Raw genomic sequence first — 18,364 nt, 5'->3', positions numbered from 1 at the left:
TCTAGTGTGTATGTGCTTCTGTGCATGCACACATGTGGAGCTCAGAGGACAACTTACAGGAGTTGTTCTCTCCTTCCACCATATGGGGTTTGGGAATCCTGCTCAGTCTATCAGGCTTAATGGTGAGCACCTATATCTGATGAGTCATCTAACTGGCTGTTTTACATTATTTAAAAGCTGTTTTTAGAAGATGTGTGGTTGGGTTTAAATCAATTGCATATTTTGCAACATGCAGTCATTCACTGTGCAGCATAATAACTTATGAAGTGTTAGAAGATGGCTAAATTGGGGACAGTAATATCCAGATAAATACATAAAAAGGACCAGTGAAATTATTATAGACCTCCAAGAGGGCTGTTTATACTCCTGGTATTTGGAACCCATGTGCATGCTAGTGGTAAACTAAGTGCTTTTCTTGAACATTTAGTTAATCCAGAAATTCCTCAGGAACGCTAAGTTAGGTGACACTTTTTGAAAAGATGGATCTGTAAGCAAGAAGTCCAATTTAATATACAGTTTGTGAGAAATTCATGTACAGTTCAGAAGAACCACGGTCAGCAACTGCTGGGTCAGTGACTGCTATGGTAACAAGAAGACATTGCCTAACTGCTGCTTAAAGTGAGTCTCGAAAAAAAGCACCTAGTGCTAAGAAGATGGCAGCATGACAAGATTATATTGTTGCTCTATCCTTAAGATGGCACTATAAGCTCACTGTTTCTCTATGCAGAAAGAGACACAAAAATAACAGATTTATCTGAAATTTCGCCAATTCCTTATCATATGAACTGGGAAGACTTTTGTGTCAGAAACTAAATATGTCTATGTTCTTGTAGTTTTATATTGCTGTTGTTGTTGGATATTTTATTGACTTTATTTAGTTTTGGTACCAAGTTTTATATAACCCAGGCTGGCCATGAATTCCTTATAGAATTAACCATGACTTTGGATTTTCTGTTTTCCTTCCTCCAGTCTGTGTCTGTACCCCATGTCCCACAATTGAAGGCATCTACCACTTCATGTCATCTATTATTTTGTTATTCTTTATAGCAACTACCCTACCTCATTTTGCAAAGTAGGAAAAGGAACCAAAGGGTAAATGACTTGCTGTCAATTATAGTTTGTAAGCAGCAGAACCAGGATCTAGGAGCAGGGTACCTAATTTCTGGGCTGTGCTACATCTTTACAGTGATCCACTGTAATTTAGTAGCATTAAAAACTGCTGAGGAACTGCTTGCTGGGTCTGCGTCTCTGTTGTGTGCAGAGGATGATCCACTGTCTGTTCGTGAGCATAAGGTAAGAAGTTCCTGCATCTCAGTGCTAACCAAGCATCTCCTGTGCTGCTGCAGTAGTTTGGAATGTGTTTTTCCTACAAGTATTACAGAACCAAAAAAACGTGATGACCAGTTACTACAAGAATTGTTCTCAGCTAAGCTATTGCTTGGTATATTGTGCTGGATACACTGGGTTTGATACCAAGATGGAAAGTTGTTTCTTACCATGCTTAAGCTGTTTGGCAAATGTGAATCGGTTTATGAATCAGTTTATTCAAGGGAACTTAATGGCTTCATCTGACCTTTGTGAGCTGTTGCATATAAGAAACTACATGTGTTTAACAGATACCTGAGTGTATTTTCTAAACAGAACTCTACTCCTACATTTTATTTCTTCCTTCATAAAAATCTGTCATTTTATATTAATTTTTTGTTTTATATATCAGAAAATAAACTTTTTGCTTTAAAAAAACTTATTAGTTATGAAAACTTATTTTCCCCATTTGGTTTCATGGGGGAAAATATGGGGATAAGAAGTCAAGGAGCCCACGTTTTATCCCTCCAAGAGTAAGACATGAAAGCATCCAGGCCTCTGGAATGCCATATTATGGATCTCTGCTGTCAGATGCCCCTCCTAGGCATTCCTGTAAACTCTGAGCATCTGACCACATTGTATTTCTTGAAATTGTGCTTGCTGGATGTCTTGTATCTCACCTTCTTCACTAATCTGTGAGCATCTTTGTAAACCTCCATTCTTGGCAAGATGCCCAGAACATAAATATAATTTAAAATCATCTCTGCACCCATAGCTAAACACTGAACTGAACTCCTGGAACCCAGATGCAGAGAGGGAGGATGAGCAAAGGAGTCAAGACCTGACTGGTGAAACCCACAGAGGCAGCTGACCTGAAAAAGGGGGGAGCTTATGGACCCCAGACTGGTGACTGAGAGGCCAGCATGGGACTGATCCAGGCCCTCTGAACGTGGGTGTCAGTGAGGAGGACTTGGCAATCTATGGGGCCTTGGATGGTAGACCAGTATTTAGCCCTGGCATACAGATGGACTTTGGGAGCCCATTCCACATGGAAGGATGCTATCTCAGCCCGGGCACATGGGGGAGGGCCTAGGCCCTGCCAGGGATGATATGACAGACTTTGAAGGTTCCTCATGGAGGGCCTCACCCTCCCTGGGGAGTGGAGGGGGGATGGGGTGGGGGATTGGGGGAGTTGGTGGGGGTGGGAGAGGAGGGGGAGGGTGAGGGAGCTGGGATTGACATGTGAAGCAAGTTTGTTTCTAATTTAAATAAAAAAGAAAAATCTTTCTATGCCCCCAGCCCCCCCAAAAAAGACAAAGAAATCATCTCTGAATTCTGTTCTTCCATATTAAGCTAGACCCTGCACCAGAGGTACTATATTCTTGGTTTTACGATATTCTCCTTTCTATACATAAATAACCTCCACTGCAGATGGTGAATTGTAAGAGCGAAGGCAATCTGCCTAGAAAGCTGTTTCTATTTAAAGAGCTTGGGTGTTTAGGTGCTGCTGAGAATTGGAAAAATACAAAGACTAGGGTTAAATTGCTAAGTAACAGTAACTAGTGTGCCCTCCTCTTGGGCATTTTTGAACCTGGGAAAACTATGTTGTATTTACCATCTGCCTATATCTTCAGCCATGTGAAATATTCAGAAGGAATGCTAAGGGCCATTTGGAGGAGACCTGAGGCATGGAACAGTGGAATCCTGCAAAGGAGCATAAGTGAGGGGAGGTGAGTCACTTTCCACCTCCTTGCCTCTAAAAACTGCAGGTTGTTTCTTAGCAACTGCCAGTAGTAATGACCTCTTTCCTTGCTGCCCACAAATAATTCTCCAAGAGGCTGAAGCATCTCCCCAGTCTGCTAAGCTCATTTTTTTCCAGACAGGGTCCCTCACTGAACCTGGAGCTCATCTAGTTGGCACCATGTCAAGCTTTTGGCACGGGAGCTTGGGGATCTTAACTGAGGTCCTCATGGTGTCATGGCAGGCATTTTACTAACTGAGCCATCCCCTTAATTCCATATTGGAGCTATGTGTATAGCCAATAAACCCTAGGAAAGAGAAACTAGGAACCTTTGGATAATCTGTAATCCCTATTGTTGTTGGAGTTGAGGGGTGTTCTGGCAGTTTTAGGAGGCCATTGCAACAGGCTTGGTTTGAAAGTCAGGTCTTGTACTAACTACTAATCTTGAACACATTTAGTTTTCTTATTTATAAAATGGAACTGCTGCTTGGATCTACTTCATGGGTTGTTAGGATTAAGTAAGTTAACTTGTGTAAAAACATATTTGCTCTGTCTCTGAAAACAGTCGGTATTCAATAAATGTTAGATGGAATGATTGATTACATGAGAGTTATGTCGCCATCCAGGATACCAGTGAACTACTTTATTCATTCATCACATAGCACAAATACCTCACTATGTACTCAGATATGTGTGGGTCCTGGAGACACACTGTATTTTCCTTTTTTCAGCAAATGTGACAAGAGTTATAGGTGGGAATAATGCTGTGAAGGATTTATGTTGTCTAGTGTATGTCAAACTTCAATTGTACCTCTGTGGCTAAATAATCATAATAGGAAAAATTTCATTAATAAAGTTGTTTTATTACAAAATAAATTTAGTTTTCCCTATATACCTTAAGATGTTGATTTTGTGCAGCTGAGTATTTTTATTTTCTAAGTAATGTGGCATGCAGAGAGGCCTGATATTCTTTGCAGATGAGGCCAATGGATTTATAGCCATGCAAAGCTAAGAAGTCAACTTTTATATGTCACCACTTCAATGCTTTCCACCTTCTGATATTCAGTCATTTCATTTTGTTTTATCTTTGTGGTACTTGGGATCAAATCAGGCCTTGCTTATGTTAGGAAGTGCTGCATCATTGAGCTATGTCCCCAGTACTGATACTTAGCTTTCATATTTCCATTTCAGGGTATGAGAAAGAGAATAAACCCATTTGCTCATTCAATTTTGTTTCTGAGCACCAAGAACACACAACTAGACAAGAGATTCTGTATCCTAGGTTGGTTATATGGTTCAGTGTGTAGAGGTTCTTGCTGATAAGCCTGCTATCTTGAGTTCAGTCCCCAGGACACATGTGATAAAAGAGGAGAAGTGACTCTCTCAAGTGAAGGTCAGAATCTTACCACTTACACTATGCCATTCATGTGCCACTCCCCAATAAGTAAATTTCATTTTCAAAGATAAAAGAAAAGAATTTGTGTCATTATAGTTTAATTGTAGTGATAAAATTTAGGGAAACTGAGATTGCTTATGGGAAATAAAATACTCTTTAAATATTAATTACTATATAAACTTATGTGGTGTTGATATCATTAATAAGGTGACTTAAGACATTTAATTATAGCAGAATAGGGATTCAAATTAGAATTTGCAATTATATAATAACTATGTTCTGATAAGGACAAATAATGTAGAAACGAGTTAATTGCTCTTGAAAGGCGTTTCAAATTATCTTTTATTAGGTAATTTTGAAGTATCACAACAGCTACTTGGCCACAAAACTGCACACATATATACAATTCTCTTAGTAAATAGAAAACAATAGTTTAGTAAATATAGTTAAATTCATATTACTCAAAACTTCACCAAAACATTTATTATAAAAATTAGTCGGATTGTTAAACAAGTTTATAAAAATTGTTGGATGTGTATACATGAAAAATTCAAGCTTGCCTTATTGAAAAGGCGCATTTCTGTTCATGTGCTCATAGTGACTGTCCAAGGTAGTTCAAAGGGAGAACAACAAAGGTAGCATTGCCTTGTACTGTAGCGTTAATTAGTAAGGACTTACCCTGGGGCTCCATGAAAGCCCCTTTCCTACACCTATGGTGAAATACTAAGAATTTATAGCTTTTTTTCTGTGAGTAAAATACACAAAGGAGGATATATTTCCAGAGTAACTTGTTACCATAAAACTGCATTCATTTTGCAGATATTACTGACACCTTGCATTATTTAAGACATTTTTTTGTGCTTGAAACTCAGACCTAGTCTTCCAATACATTCACTGAATGCAGACTTAAATAAGCACATCCATCTTGATTGTGCCCTTTATATGTGCACTTTGAAATGACTTTAACATAGTACGTTTGCATTTTTAACTGGCACCAAAATTAAGATGAAATGGTCTAAGTAAATCCAGTAGCCTGTACTTCTAGTAACAGTTGTCAAATGCACAGGGGAATAAAAAAGGTAAGCCCTGAGTCAATATACATACATATATATAATTTTCAAAAGTAACAAAAGGGGGTGTTCTGAAGTAATTTCAAATTATGTAATAGTTAAGAAAATCCAGTATCCATTTCTTCTGTTTTCACTTTGATTGAAGAGAGGTACAAATTTTGTCTACTTAATCCAATTTAGATAATTTCTTAATACTCAATTTCATTTAAGTCTTCAGAATATCCTGATGATTGTTGACTTGTATCTTCCATTTCTGTCAGGAAAGACAGACAATATTTATTTTCTCTATAGAAAAGGTAATTTTGAATTCTTAAAATTGGATACTATATTATAAAATCCATTTTCCAATCTAGTTTATGTAATTGAGGAAAATATTACCTGTACATGGTCCTGACTGAAATTTAACATCATCAATGGCAATATCACTTCTTATTGACACTCCCCGAATGGCTTCAAAAATTATCTGAAAAAGAATGATGTTTGTATTTAGAAATAGAGTCAAGCTGATAAAACTGTGTTGATCAGGGAAGATCTAGGCTTTGTGGCTTTAAAAGCTTTGAAACTGGTGGGGATGACTCTAAGGAAAAGGACACAAAATTACAAACTCAAGTCTGGCCATATAATCCCACCAATCAAGAGCTAAATTCAAACCAGCCTAGACTACATAGTGAGTTCTACGGCAGCCTGGCCTACATTGCAAGCTGGAGGCCATCCAGGGAAACAAAGTGAGTAAAATAAAATAAATAAAATAAAATAACCAAACAAAAATAAAATTACAAATTCAAGTTATATTATTTGGAGTTGAAATATTTCACAGTGAAGTGTGATGCCTCTTGACTCCTTGATATCTTTAGGCAGTTCTCTAGAGATGCTTAATCAAGAATGCTTCCTAGGAATCTAGCAACCCATCCCACTTAGAGCACTTTGTCTAGCTCCTCTCAGTATCTTCAGTTTCTTTAGTCTCCCATTGAAAAGCTAAATAATACTACTAAACAATTAAGTTGATCAAAAGATAGAGAGTCACTAATGCTAAATACCTTAACATCAAAGGCATAGCCCAGTATGCCTTTGAGGAGTGGGGTCAGACTCCATTTCATGAGTTTAGAGTCTTTAAAGAAAACAACTTATCAATATTCTTGTTCTAGAAAAATAGATCACTAAGTCCAAGGATGTTGCAATAATGGTTAATAAGTGACTGAATCTTCTAAAGAGGTTTGTGGGTAGTAAAAACTGTCCTGAAGATACATGTGTTCTACCCATGTCATTAGATTAGTTTATGCTTTAGATTATTTTTTAAAAAGCCCCTAAGCTTATCTTATTAACGCCACCTCAAATTAAGAATATAAATAGAGGGCCGGGCGGTGGTGGCGCACGCCTTTAATGCCAGCACTTGGAAGGCAGAGGCAGGCAGATCTCTGTGAGTTCGAGGCCAGGCTGGACCGACAGCCTCCAAAACAATATACAGAGAAACCCTGTCTCGTAAAACCAACCAACCAACCAAACAAACAAACAAAAGAATAAGAATATAAATAGAGGACTGGAGAGACAGCTCAGCAGTTATGAGCAGTGACTGGTCTTTTAGAGGACCTGGGTTCAATTAAAGCACCCACATGACGGTTTACAGTTGTCTGTAACTCCAGGATAGAACACCCTCACACAGACTTAAATGAGGGCAAAACACCAATGCACATTAAATAAAAAATAAACTTAAAAATAATAAATAGGATAATGAATAAGTTCATGTCATTATTTTGAATTTAATGATTCAAGGAAACTTTAATGACAAATACATAACAAAATAAAGCCAAGAAAACTTTCTAAGGACATAACATGTAATGGTTAATTTTAAACATGAACCTTTCTGAGTTTAGGGGCATCAAAGTGGTTGTGAAGCATTATTTCTGAGCATGTGTGTGGAGGAGCACTTTCTGGAAAAAACTGGTCTTTGAAGCAGTGGCCCAAGTTAGGATGTGTGGCCTTTATTCAGTGCAGGAAGCAGAGGAAGAGAGAGTTCTCTCTCTTTTGGAACTGGGCACCTATCTTCTGGTGCTGGTCATCTGAATGCTGGTCTCAAAGATTTATATCAGAGAAGACTTCATGAAGGTCTTGCTGAAGGTTAATCCACTTTTTCCCCTGGTCTCAGATAAAGGTTAAGCTGTGCTACACCTTTCCTGGTTCCCGGGATTGCAGACGACACAACATGGAAACTCTTAACCAATTAGTATAGTAAATCCTTCTCTTCCCTTTGATCCATCTGTCCATCTGCCTGTCCACTCATCCAGAATTCTATTTATCTAGCATATACAACCCTAAACAAGAATCCAAATAAGTGGTAAGAAAAGGAGGTAAGATGTTCTAATGCATTTGCATAGGAAAATATATTAATGCAATCAATAAACATTTTGGTTTTCTGAGCAGCAACAACATCTGGTTTTGGGATTCAGATTACTATAATAGACAAACTCTTAAGGAATGACATTCTGAATAATACGTGATTTGGCCAAACTATGGACTTTATAAACCTTTTGTGAATTTCCTTAATACTTCAGTAACAACCAGGTTATAGCCCTGTGACTTCCCTGTTATAATTTTAGATATGTGGTAGCAACTTTTTTTCTTCATTTACAAGATTATTTTGGCTTAACTTTGGGCTTTAAGCCTAACCAACACTATCCTGTAGCAATTAATAAACAAATATTTATTTATAGAGTACCTATAATACATATAGGATTAAACTGTGTTTTCTTATTGATTCCTAATTGCAGGCTGAGATAGCCAAGTGTATTCCCAAGGGTTCTGTAGGATAGTTTGAAATTTCAGACAGATGTAGCATAAGTTCTAATAGGTCTTAGTAATAAAAACCCAGGGTCAAATATTAGGGGGTGAAAGCTGAAAGATCAGAGAAGCAGAGCAGCCAGCCACTAGAGCTCTTACCTCTATGAAATACTCAGACTGAAAAGAGACTGAGCTCCTGTCTCCTCCCACCTATATTCCTCTCTCCACCCAGCCATCTCACTTCCTGTCTGTCTGTACAGAACCCCAGACTTGTATGGTTTGCTAGTGGCTAGCTCTGCCTTCTAATCTTCAGACAAGTTTTATTTGTTAGAGTATAAACAAGATATCACCACAGACAGAAATACTCATTATTTAGCAATACTGTGGGAAATATTAGTTGAAAATCATCCAAAGATTCAACACTAGATGTGCCTATATTCCTTTTGATACTATCATTATAAATATATATAGTTGGGGTTTTGGTAATTAAAAACAAGTACCATGTAAAACTCTATGCAGAACTTTAAATGACAGTGGTATATCTAAACTGGTCTAACTTTCAAAGCCTTGGCTACTTTGAGTAGTTGTTCAATACCCAACAGGTGCATAAAATTATGTATATATATATATATTGTATATATGCATAAATGTGAAATGACTGCTAAGTCATTAGAAGATAATTTTCTTAAGTTATTTGGACCTAAATACTTAATAAATGGAACTGATAGCTATATCTTTTGTTCTAAAAAACCAGGTCAAAAGCTGGGTATTGTGGTACACACCTTTAGCTCCAGCACTAGGGAGGTAGAGACAGTCAGATCTATGTGAGTTCAAGGCCAGCCTGGTCAGAGCAAGTTCCAGGACAGCCAGAACTACACAGAGAGACCCTGTCTTGAAGATCCAAAAGAAAAAAAAATAAAGAAAACCAGGTCAAAATTACCAAGTAAGGCAACAAAATTACCAAGTAAGACAACAAAAGTGAAGGTGGGTATGGTGGTTCATGTCCATAATCACAGAATTTGGGAGGCTAAGAAAGGATGATTATAAATTCAAAACCATCCTTGACTGCGTCTTAGAAGGAGATACTAGCAAGACCCTGTAGATTTCTCTATTTACTGCTGATTCCTGGACAACTTCTTGCCAGGGCTAATACTGTAGAGCCCAAATATCCAGTCCCTGTTATGCTTTGCTTTCCAAGTAGTTGCTGGAGCTACTGTTTAAAATCAGATCATTGATTTAAAATCATCTGATGGATTCTTAACTGCTTTTGGAATCATTTCAAAACGTTTACTATGTCCTGTGAAGTTTTGCAACACTATCCCAGTATTCCTTTGACTTTATCACCTAATCATCTTCATTTCTTCTTCTCTTTCTCAATTAATATTATTTTTAATGGGCAAACCATACTTCCATATATTTATAAGGTTCAACATGATATTTGAATATATATTAATAATACACAAAGATTAAATCAAGTAGATTATTCATAGTTCATAATTTTCTGGTGATGAGGCATTTAAAATTTACTAGCTTAGTCATTTTGAAACATGAAATGCATTATTACTGACTGTGGTCACCTTGTTGTGCAATTAGTCTCAAAACTCATTCCTTTTGTGTACTTCAAGCGTTACAGTCTTTGACCAACAACTCATCATTTCATCACAATTTATCATTTGTTGCAGAATATTCCTGTGTACTGTATGAAAATGTATTGCTGTTATTGTTTTAATAAAGACCTTAATGGCCAATAACTACACAAGATTGTTTGAGGCAGAGAGAATGCTGGGAAAAAGGGTAGAATCGACAGCCAGATGCTGAACAAGCAGCATGAACAGTATTTAGATGATGTAAAAGAGCCTTGGGGCAGCACATAGATGAAAATAAATGGGTTAATTTAAGTTATAGAGCCAGTTAGAAACAAGCCTAAGCTATCAGCCAAGCTTTCATAATTAGTAAGAAGTCTCAGTGTGGTTATTTGGGAGCTGGCAGGTAGGACAGAAAAATCCTCCTACAGTCATTCCATCACAACTTATCATTCCATCACTTTCCTTGCCTCAGCTATCCTTTATTCAACTCTGTTTTTGTGAGTTCAAATTGACTTTTTACTGGTATCATATTATATATTTTTGGCTTATGGTTTAAAAAGTTTTCATTTATGTGTATGTATGTATGTATGTATTTATGTATGTATGTCTGTGTGTGTCAATGCCATGTGCATAGGTGCCTATGGAGGTTAGAATTGGAGTTCCTGGAAGTTGTGAACCAGCCAACATGGGTTCTGGAAGCAAACTCAGGTCTCTAGAAGAGAGCAAATGCGATCTTGCTATCTCTCCAGTCCCCAGCTTATAGATTAGTGTTTTTGTAAATTACTCTCCCACAAGAATATAAACTCCAAAGGAAGTAAGAACTTCATATATCTATTGCAGAAATTTAGCATGTATTACATGCATGAGGTTAATAAATATTTATGAAAATGAGATCTTTAATATTAAACTACAAGAACTCAGTCTGTATGTCTGATACAGCTAATGAGACTACCAGTTCTGACATGGTGATGAGAGTCAAAGACCAGGGAAGTCTGGGAGGAAAATGTAGTTTTTAGAAACAGTGTAACACTTTTTAATAATTTGGTACATTGAAGTTTATAAAACCCTTTCACACGCACAATCCTATTTCATGCTGAGTCAGTATAATGGGAATTATTTACTCATTTTCAATATGTAGAAACAATCCCAGAGCAGATAAGGTTTGTCCAAGGCCACTTGGTACTTGTGACCCTAAGGGAATGATGACTGTTTGGAAATTCTACAGAGCAGGCGGCAGTGTAGAACTGTGGTTATGGAAACAAACTTTGACACTAGGTAGGTCTGAGTTTAAGTTCTCTGGCAGCCATTTGCTTTTCTCTACCTATGAAATGGAGCTATGGGATCAATTGGAACAACTTATGTAGAGCTCTTAGCACTGTTAAGTGCCCACTGTGTAACAGATGGCCAGGCTATGTGTACAGTTTGTCTGTATTTTATAGACAGTAGAATGCATTGTAGATCACATAGAGTCATTTGGGATTCCTGAGGCGAGCAATAAGTGCAGAGGAAGAAATTGATTTCCGGTTCCATTACTAGTCAAAGGGGTCAGTTTACTTTAGAGTCTTCCTTCTAGATTGTGAACTGAAAATCTAACTATTCTGCACCCTTGAACTGCAACATTCTAAATTGACTCCCCTGATGCTTTGCCAATCTGCATTTAAATAGTACTGCAAGCTGGGTGTAGTAGTGTATGCCCAGAATCCCAGCAATGGGAATTTAAGGAAGGAGAATCCAGAGTTGGAGACCAGTCTGTACTATATAACCAGACCTCTCAAAACAGAAACAGAACCAATTTCAAAGACAACCTACCCAGCAAGCATGGCCCTGTGTGATGATTTCCAGAACTCAAATTTTAGAGCATTTGTGTATCAGTGTCATTTGAGATTAAAAAGTAATATCAATGCTAGCCTTGGAGCATAGCTCAAGGGAACACTTGCCTGGTATATGTGAGGTAGTGGATTTATCTTCTACATTGCAAAATGGAGGTGTGTGTGTGTGTGTGTGTGTGTGTGTGTGTGTGTGTTTGGATACCATCTCCAAAGAGTCATATTCATTTAAGTTTGGAGATTTTCTAATTTTAGCTTGCATCAGAATCACTTGGAGGGCTTATAAAAGTAAATTTCTAGGGCTCCAAAGCCCTCCAGAGTTTCTGATTTAGTATTCTGAGGTGGAGCCTGAGAAGTAGCATTTTAGATGAACTTATATCTCAAGTATTTCTGATGCTGCTGGTATATAGCCCATGCCTTGAGAACCATTTGATAAAGGGTCTGACTTCCCTGGAGCCTAATAAGATTGTGCCACCATCTCTGAATGATGGTCAATTACATTAGTAAGTTTTCATCTGGCCCATGTACCTTCCATAAAAAAATCTTCATGGAGCAATTCTTTAACAGATCTGCCATTCTTTAACAGATCTCCAAACAGTTATTCATGTTTAGCTGATGGATCCTTCCTCAACTGTAGAACATCTTCCTCCTGTCATGTGTTGCTTATCAGAGCCATAGCTTGAGTAGTTGGGGATCTGTGGTGGAGATGACTGTGGACTTGGTATTAAGACCCCCAGTTTCTTTTAAAACAATATAGCAATGCATACAGAGGCTTAAAAAGCTTACCATAGGCTATACACACCCTTAAGTGGAGGCTTAGAACAAAATGCAAGTGGATCATGGGTAATAGGAGCAGTACTAGTGTATTTAGAAGAAAGGAGACTTCCTTTTGGAAGAAAACTATTTGACATTCACAACACACTAAGACAGGATTGGAACCCTTTCATCCTTGAATTGTAAAAAACAATCACTTTATGCATGAATGTCTAAAGCTTTAGCTCCCTGTCTAATTTTCCATTCACTGCTTAGAGTTAATCAATAACAGACTAATTATGTTTACTCTTCAACTAATCCTGTCTTTATCTCTGACTCTGAAAAAGGACAAAGTATTTTCTTTTGTAGCAAGAAACAAGAGAGCACCAGGTGATTCAGCTCATGTTTCCCTGGTGGACTCTCATCCCTCCTGGCTTACCTGGTGTTGCGTCCTGCTGCTGTATTCAACCAGTGCCCGCAGCCAGGAGATGCTCTGCTCTCCTCGTCTTCTCCACAGCAGGGACTCTTTACTATCTTCTTCTGTTTTCAAAAAAACACTTAGCAGGCCAGTTCCTGCTCCATACATGTGGTAGAAAAAAGTCAGGCAGTGTTTTCCTGGGACGCCTCTCAGGGGCCAGGACAAGAGGTGTGCTTTTTGTCCATACACCATGTGAGATGCCTCAATATACATGTAGTAGCCTTGGGAGGAATACAAAGCAGGCATGGTTAGAAAAAGGACCCAATCACATTTTATTCTTTTGTAGTATTCTTGGAAACATAGACACGTTGGCTGTAGTACTGAGAAAAAGGTTTTAAATCCCAGAGAGTATGTATGACCCAAGAAAAATAGAAATGCGGTAAGGATTAAACCACAAAATGATTTCTTCATTTAATGGTTTATAATTCAGTTTAATAGAAAGAGGGGAATTACTGCACCAGTATTATGTCACTAGTATAACGATCACATCAGAATTTATCTCACTACTTCACAGATAATACAATAAATCTTCCATATGTTTTTGTATTCCCCTTAGTTTCATACATTGAAATGCCTAAGGTATCCATATTAGAGAGGTGATTACAAGGGCAGTGACCCAAAAATGAGATCAGCATCTTCATCAAGGACTCCTGAAACAACTTGTCTTTCATGCCATGAGAAAGGAGTGTGAGTAGATAACCACAGCTGAAGAAGAAGTCCCCACCCTATCCCACGACAAATCTGCTGGTGCCTTGACCTTGGATTTTCCCAGTTTCTACAACTGTGATTGTTTATAAGCTGCCCAGCAGTCCAAAAGAACTAAAGCATAGCCTCCCCCCAATCTATTCTAGCTCTTCTAGTTGCTGAGATCCTGAACCTGTAAGTCATGCAGCACCCTCCCTCTCCTTTCTCTCCAGGCATCAGGAAGTCCTGGTAGCTCTGCCTTCAAAGTAAATGCAGAGGCCTGTTTTACTCCTTCCACTGCTACTGTACTGCTCCAATCTTGTCACCTTGAACGAATATGACAGATTCCTGGCTCATGTGTTTTCTCCCACCTTATCCCCTATAGTTTAACCTCAGTACTATCTACAGCAGTCTTTCTAAATGCTTAATATGTATGTGTATTCATACCCAGTTGTGTGTATCAATGTGAGCCTGTGTCTTCCACCATGCCTGTGTGAAGGTCAGAGAACAACCTTGGATGTTGGTCCCTGCATTCCATCTTGTTTGAGGCAAGGTTTATTTGCAGTTTTTCTGTAGTATATGCCAGGTTACTAGTCATGTGAGCTTCTGGGAAATCCTCCTGTCTCTGCCTCTCTCTATAAGAAAGTTGGGATTGCAGACGCTGATGCGGATGTAGCCATGGCTCCTGCAGATCCAAACTCAGGTCCTCATGGTTTCACGAGGTTTTTTTTTTTTTTGCCTACTGGGCATCTTTTCAAACCCTAAAAGCTAAATTGTACCATGGTTTTGCTTAAAGTTTCCATTAGCTTAGCTCAGAGTCTAGGTTGACAGCCTCGGGATTGCTTCAGGGCCCTGAACAAACTGCTCCTCACTACCTTTTGATACCACTTTTCTTATCCCTCATTAAGTGGACTTTACTGTTCCTGGATGTCAACTCAGGCTTTTGCATATGCTAACCCTGGTTCTTCTGAAGATACTCTCGGGTCTCACTCTCTTTCCCCCCTTCAAGTGTCTGCTTAGATGCTTTCCTATTGGGCCTAGTCTAACTTCACTATTTCAAGTTGCTATCTCCCCGTCTTACTTGCTCCCTCAGCACTCCTGTCCCTTAGAGCTTAATTTATTATGCTTCTGTTACATTTAATTGCCTTTCAGTGGGTCACCGAATTTTCTCCTCTTTAATCTTTGCTTCCCTCTTCTCTATCACACAGAGTTTCCTTGTTTAGTTCAGCACCACATCCCCAGTTCCTACAGCAGTGCTCTAGGCATGGTAGATGCTCAAAAGTATTTGTGAGCGGATGGATGAGCATATTTTCTCTCATAGCACTAAGCCACAAACAAGTCTGATAATTTCTAGAGCACGTGGCTCCACCACGTTCACACAGAAAGTATGAGGCTCTTGGCAATAAGAAAGGCTTTTGGACTCGGATGCTCTAAGGCAAAGCTACTGCAAACCCAAGAAGAGATAAAATCCCAGTCATAGTAAAGCAAATGTTCTCAAACAAGTTCTAAATCATCGGAGGTATTTTTAAAAATGAACATGCGTAAAGCTGGGAGTAGCAGTGCACGCCTATGCTTTCAGCTCTTTGGAGGCAGAGGCATAAGAAAATGGAGTTCAAGGTCATACTTGGCTACACAGTGAATTTGAGACTAGCCTGGGCTATTTGAGACCTTGATTCAAAAAAATTCTTGAGACCATATTAAAAGAAAAAAAAAACCCTGAGACCTTGTTTCAAAAAATACTCCATATGCATGATAATCTTTAACTGTGTAACTTTCATTGTTCATTGCCACAAAATTGCTACATTGGGTGTTTTTTCATGTTGACCAATCCAGGAAAACTTTATTGTATTTTATTTTCCATAGCACTGTACCACTTAAACTGGTGTCAATGTAAACAAATACACATATACAATCCTAATGGAAAAGTATGTTTAATTTAGTTTTACGATAAACAAAATTAAGAAATAAAAATGGTTGTGGTATGTCATCAAACCATGTGCCAAGGCGTTCTGTGCTTCCTATGTGCAAATTAGTGGCACAGATTTCAATAATACCGTAAGGCTTACTCAGTTGAGCATTGTGAGTTCGGTGTGTGAGACAGAGGCAGGAAGATTGTGAGTTTGATGCCAGCCTGAGCTGTATAACAAGAAAAATATCTCAAGAAATAATTTTTAAGGCAACAAGAACACACACACACACACACACACAGAGACACTGAAAAGAATTTTTGTTCTTTGCTTTGGAGTTCTCCAAAGGTCACTTGAAATCCCACATAAAAGACCCTTGTTAGAGATGAAACTCCAGTAGGAAAGACATTGTCCTCGAAACACACTTTCACTGAGCAAGCGCAAATAAAAAACTTTGAGGGGCTGAGAGATAAAATAGGGAGCAATGGATTCATCATGAGTGACAGATGACCTAGGGTTGTCGTTCACTTAGTGATGATAATTCTTGGCCATGGCCATTTTGAGGCCCTACAAGATCAACAAACTCTCAGTCACTCTCTGAGTATTGGTTCAAGTTCTTTAACTTCAGGGGTACAAGATACTAGTTTCTTCAGCATTGAAAGGGAAAATATTACACTGTGCCAGGCTCTTCCAAGAGGACCAGGTGGGCTCTAACTAAATCAGGGTTGTTAGTGCAGCCTCTTACACCTCATCTCCCTTGTTCTGCACCACACAATCATATGGGTGCAACATCTACAGTCTGCTCTGCCTTCTGTTCCTGTATCGCTGAGTGAGGTGAAAGCTCTTAATTAAGACTACCAGTTCCAGAAAGCTTTGGGTTTAGTGCTGTGGTGATACATTATTTACGATTTATTAAAGCTTTCCTGAGGATTCAGAAAGCAAAGTCAGCCTCAAGCTATAGAGATCAGGTCGTGGTGGTACACACCTTTAATCCCAGGACTCAGAATTAAGAGGTAGAAGGATCTCTGAGTCCAAGACCACCCTGGGCTACTGGAGAGTGAATCAGAGCTCATGCCTTTAATCCCAGGACTTGAGATGTATAAAAGGTAGAGGCATTCAGTCTGAGAATTAGTCTCTAGCCATATTGAGGAGAGCATAGAAGTCTGAGTGAATCTGAGGAGCAGTGAAGTCGGGAACAGTTTGAGGATCACCCCTTTGGTCTGAGCTGAGGTAGAGCTAAGAGCTAATGACTGGCTGCTTTGCTTTTCTGATCTTCAGCTTGAAGCCTGAACCCCAATATTAGTCTCTGGTCTTTTATTTATCGTGCTACACAGTGCTGTAGAATATAAAAGGAAATCCACACTGTTTGACCCATGTGATTGTGCTCCTTTTGGAAGAGGGGACCTGCCTGGAAAAAGAGTGACTAAAGTCTACCTTTCTTCAGTAATTTTAGCCATTGCAAATCACATCAGGATATAATTTGTATTAAGGACACATGTATATGGAAATACTGATTTAAAGGAATCTAGACCAACTTTTAACATCTTTGCTAGCTGATCAGAACTCCCACCTCCATGCATGAACTAGTTATTCCTCTTGATTACAAATAACTTCTCCCTTCTTGACTTGCACATGATACTTTCTTTTCCTGAAACCACCAGAAAACTTCACAGAGGTCAGTCTGCCTCAGATGTTTTTAGAGAGCAGAGAAAGGTTGAGTGTGCTGACATCTTCACATTACAGCTTAAAGCTGTCTCTGCAACAAAAGCTTAGAGTAGAACAGGACATCACAGAACTGATGCTTGAGGCCTAGCTCATGGGTTCCTTCGCATGAACAATTGTTGCAGGCAGGGGGTGGTGGAGATAAAGTACTTTCTTCCTGGAGGCTACTGTCTGACATCTAGGATGCAGGAGTCCCACAAATTTACTGGTTGCTCGGGACCATCTGTTGTTTGTGATGCAACTGTGATGCCCCGAGAAGCAGACTCACACTGTACTCACAATCCCTAACTGTTAGACAGCTGCTCCTCTAGGCTCTTGGATCTCTTTTAAAGGGTTGGGATGGGGCTTTGGCAGCCTGTGTGATGAGGCCCTGTGGAAGGAGCAGCAAGCTATTTTCGTTAGACTGGAAGAGCACTCTTAAAAATCAGGGGGAAACGTCAAAGTTTTGGGAAAAACAACTGTTAAGAAGTGTCCTTCCAAAATCACTATATTATTATTATCAGGTTATTTCTTTGGTGATTCATACATACACAATGAAGTCTGGTGACTCTCCCAACCCTTCCTTATCTTCCTTCTATCTGTTAATACCTTCCTCCCACCCCTGACTCTCTACCTGTCCCTTTCCCAGACTCACTACTTTTGAGTTTGTTGTTTCACTCATTTCCTTTAGCCATGTTCAAAAAAAAAGCTGTCACAAGGTGGATAATTGAAATAGAATTGAAGACCACGACATAAATCAACACACCTATGTAACCTGTTTTTTTTTTGACAAAGAAGCCAAAATTATACAATAGAAAAAAGAAAGCATCTTCAACGAGTGGTGCTGGCATAACTGGATGGTGGCATGTAGAAGAATGCAAATATATTCCTATCTATCACCATGCACAAAATTTAAGTCCAAGTGGATCAAGGACCTCAACATAAATCTAGTTATACTGAACCTGATAGAAGAAAAAGTGGGAAAGAGCCTTGAACTCATTGGCACAGAAGACAACTTCCTAAATAGAACACCAGTAGCACAGACACTGAGGTCAACAACTAATAAATGGGACCTCATGAACCTGAAAAACTTCTATAAGGCAAAGGACACTGTCAATAAGACAAAATGACACGTTACAGAA

General features: G+C 38.8%; 1 protein-coding gene across 1 annotated transcript in view; it reads right to left on the bottom strand.

Annotated features, from left to right (window-relative positions):
- Window positions 1-4,766: 4,766 nt before the first annotated feature.
- The window catches only part of Mamdc2 (MAM domain containing 2), a 148,337-nt gene continuing 134,739 nt past the window's right edge, over window positions 4,767-18,364 (bottom strand). The window contains exons 12-14 of the mRNA XM_005063739.4: window positions 12,892-13,151; window positions 5,891-5,975; window positions 4,767-5,765 (exon numbers count right to left, since the gene is read on the bottom strand). Coding sequence (XP_005063796.1) covers window positions 5,701-5,765; window positions 5,891-5,975; window positions 12,892-13,151 — 410 coding nt within the window. The 3' untranslated portion in view covers window positions 4,767-5,700. The remainder of the gene's footprint in view (window positions 5,766-5,890; window positions 5,976-12,891; window positions 13,152-18,364) is intronic.

The sequence above is a fragment of the Mesocricetus auratus genome, unplaced genomic scaffold (genome assembly GCF_017639785.1).
Source record: "Mesocricetus auratus isolate SY011 unplaced genomic scaffold, BCM_Maur_2.0 Super-Scaffold_4256, whole genome shotgun sequence".
Classification (NCBI taxonomy): Eukaryota; Metazoa; Chordata; class Mammalia; order Rodentia; family Cricetidae; genus Mesocricetus; species Mesocricetus auratus.
This window is presented reverse-complemented; position numbering and strand designations above follow the sequence as displayed.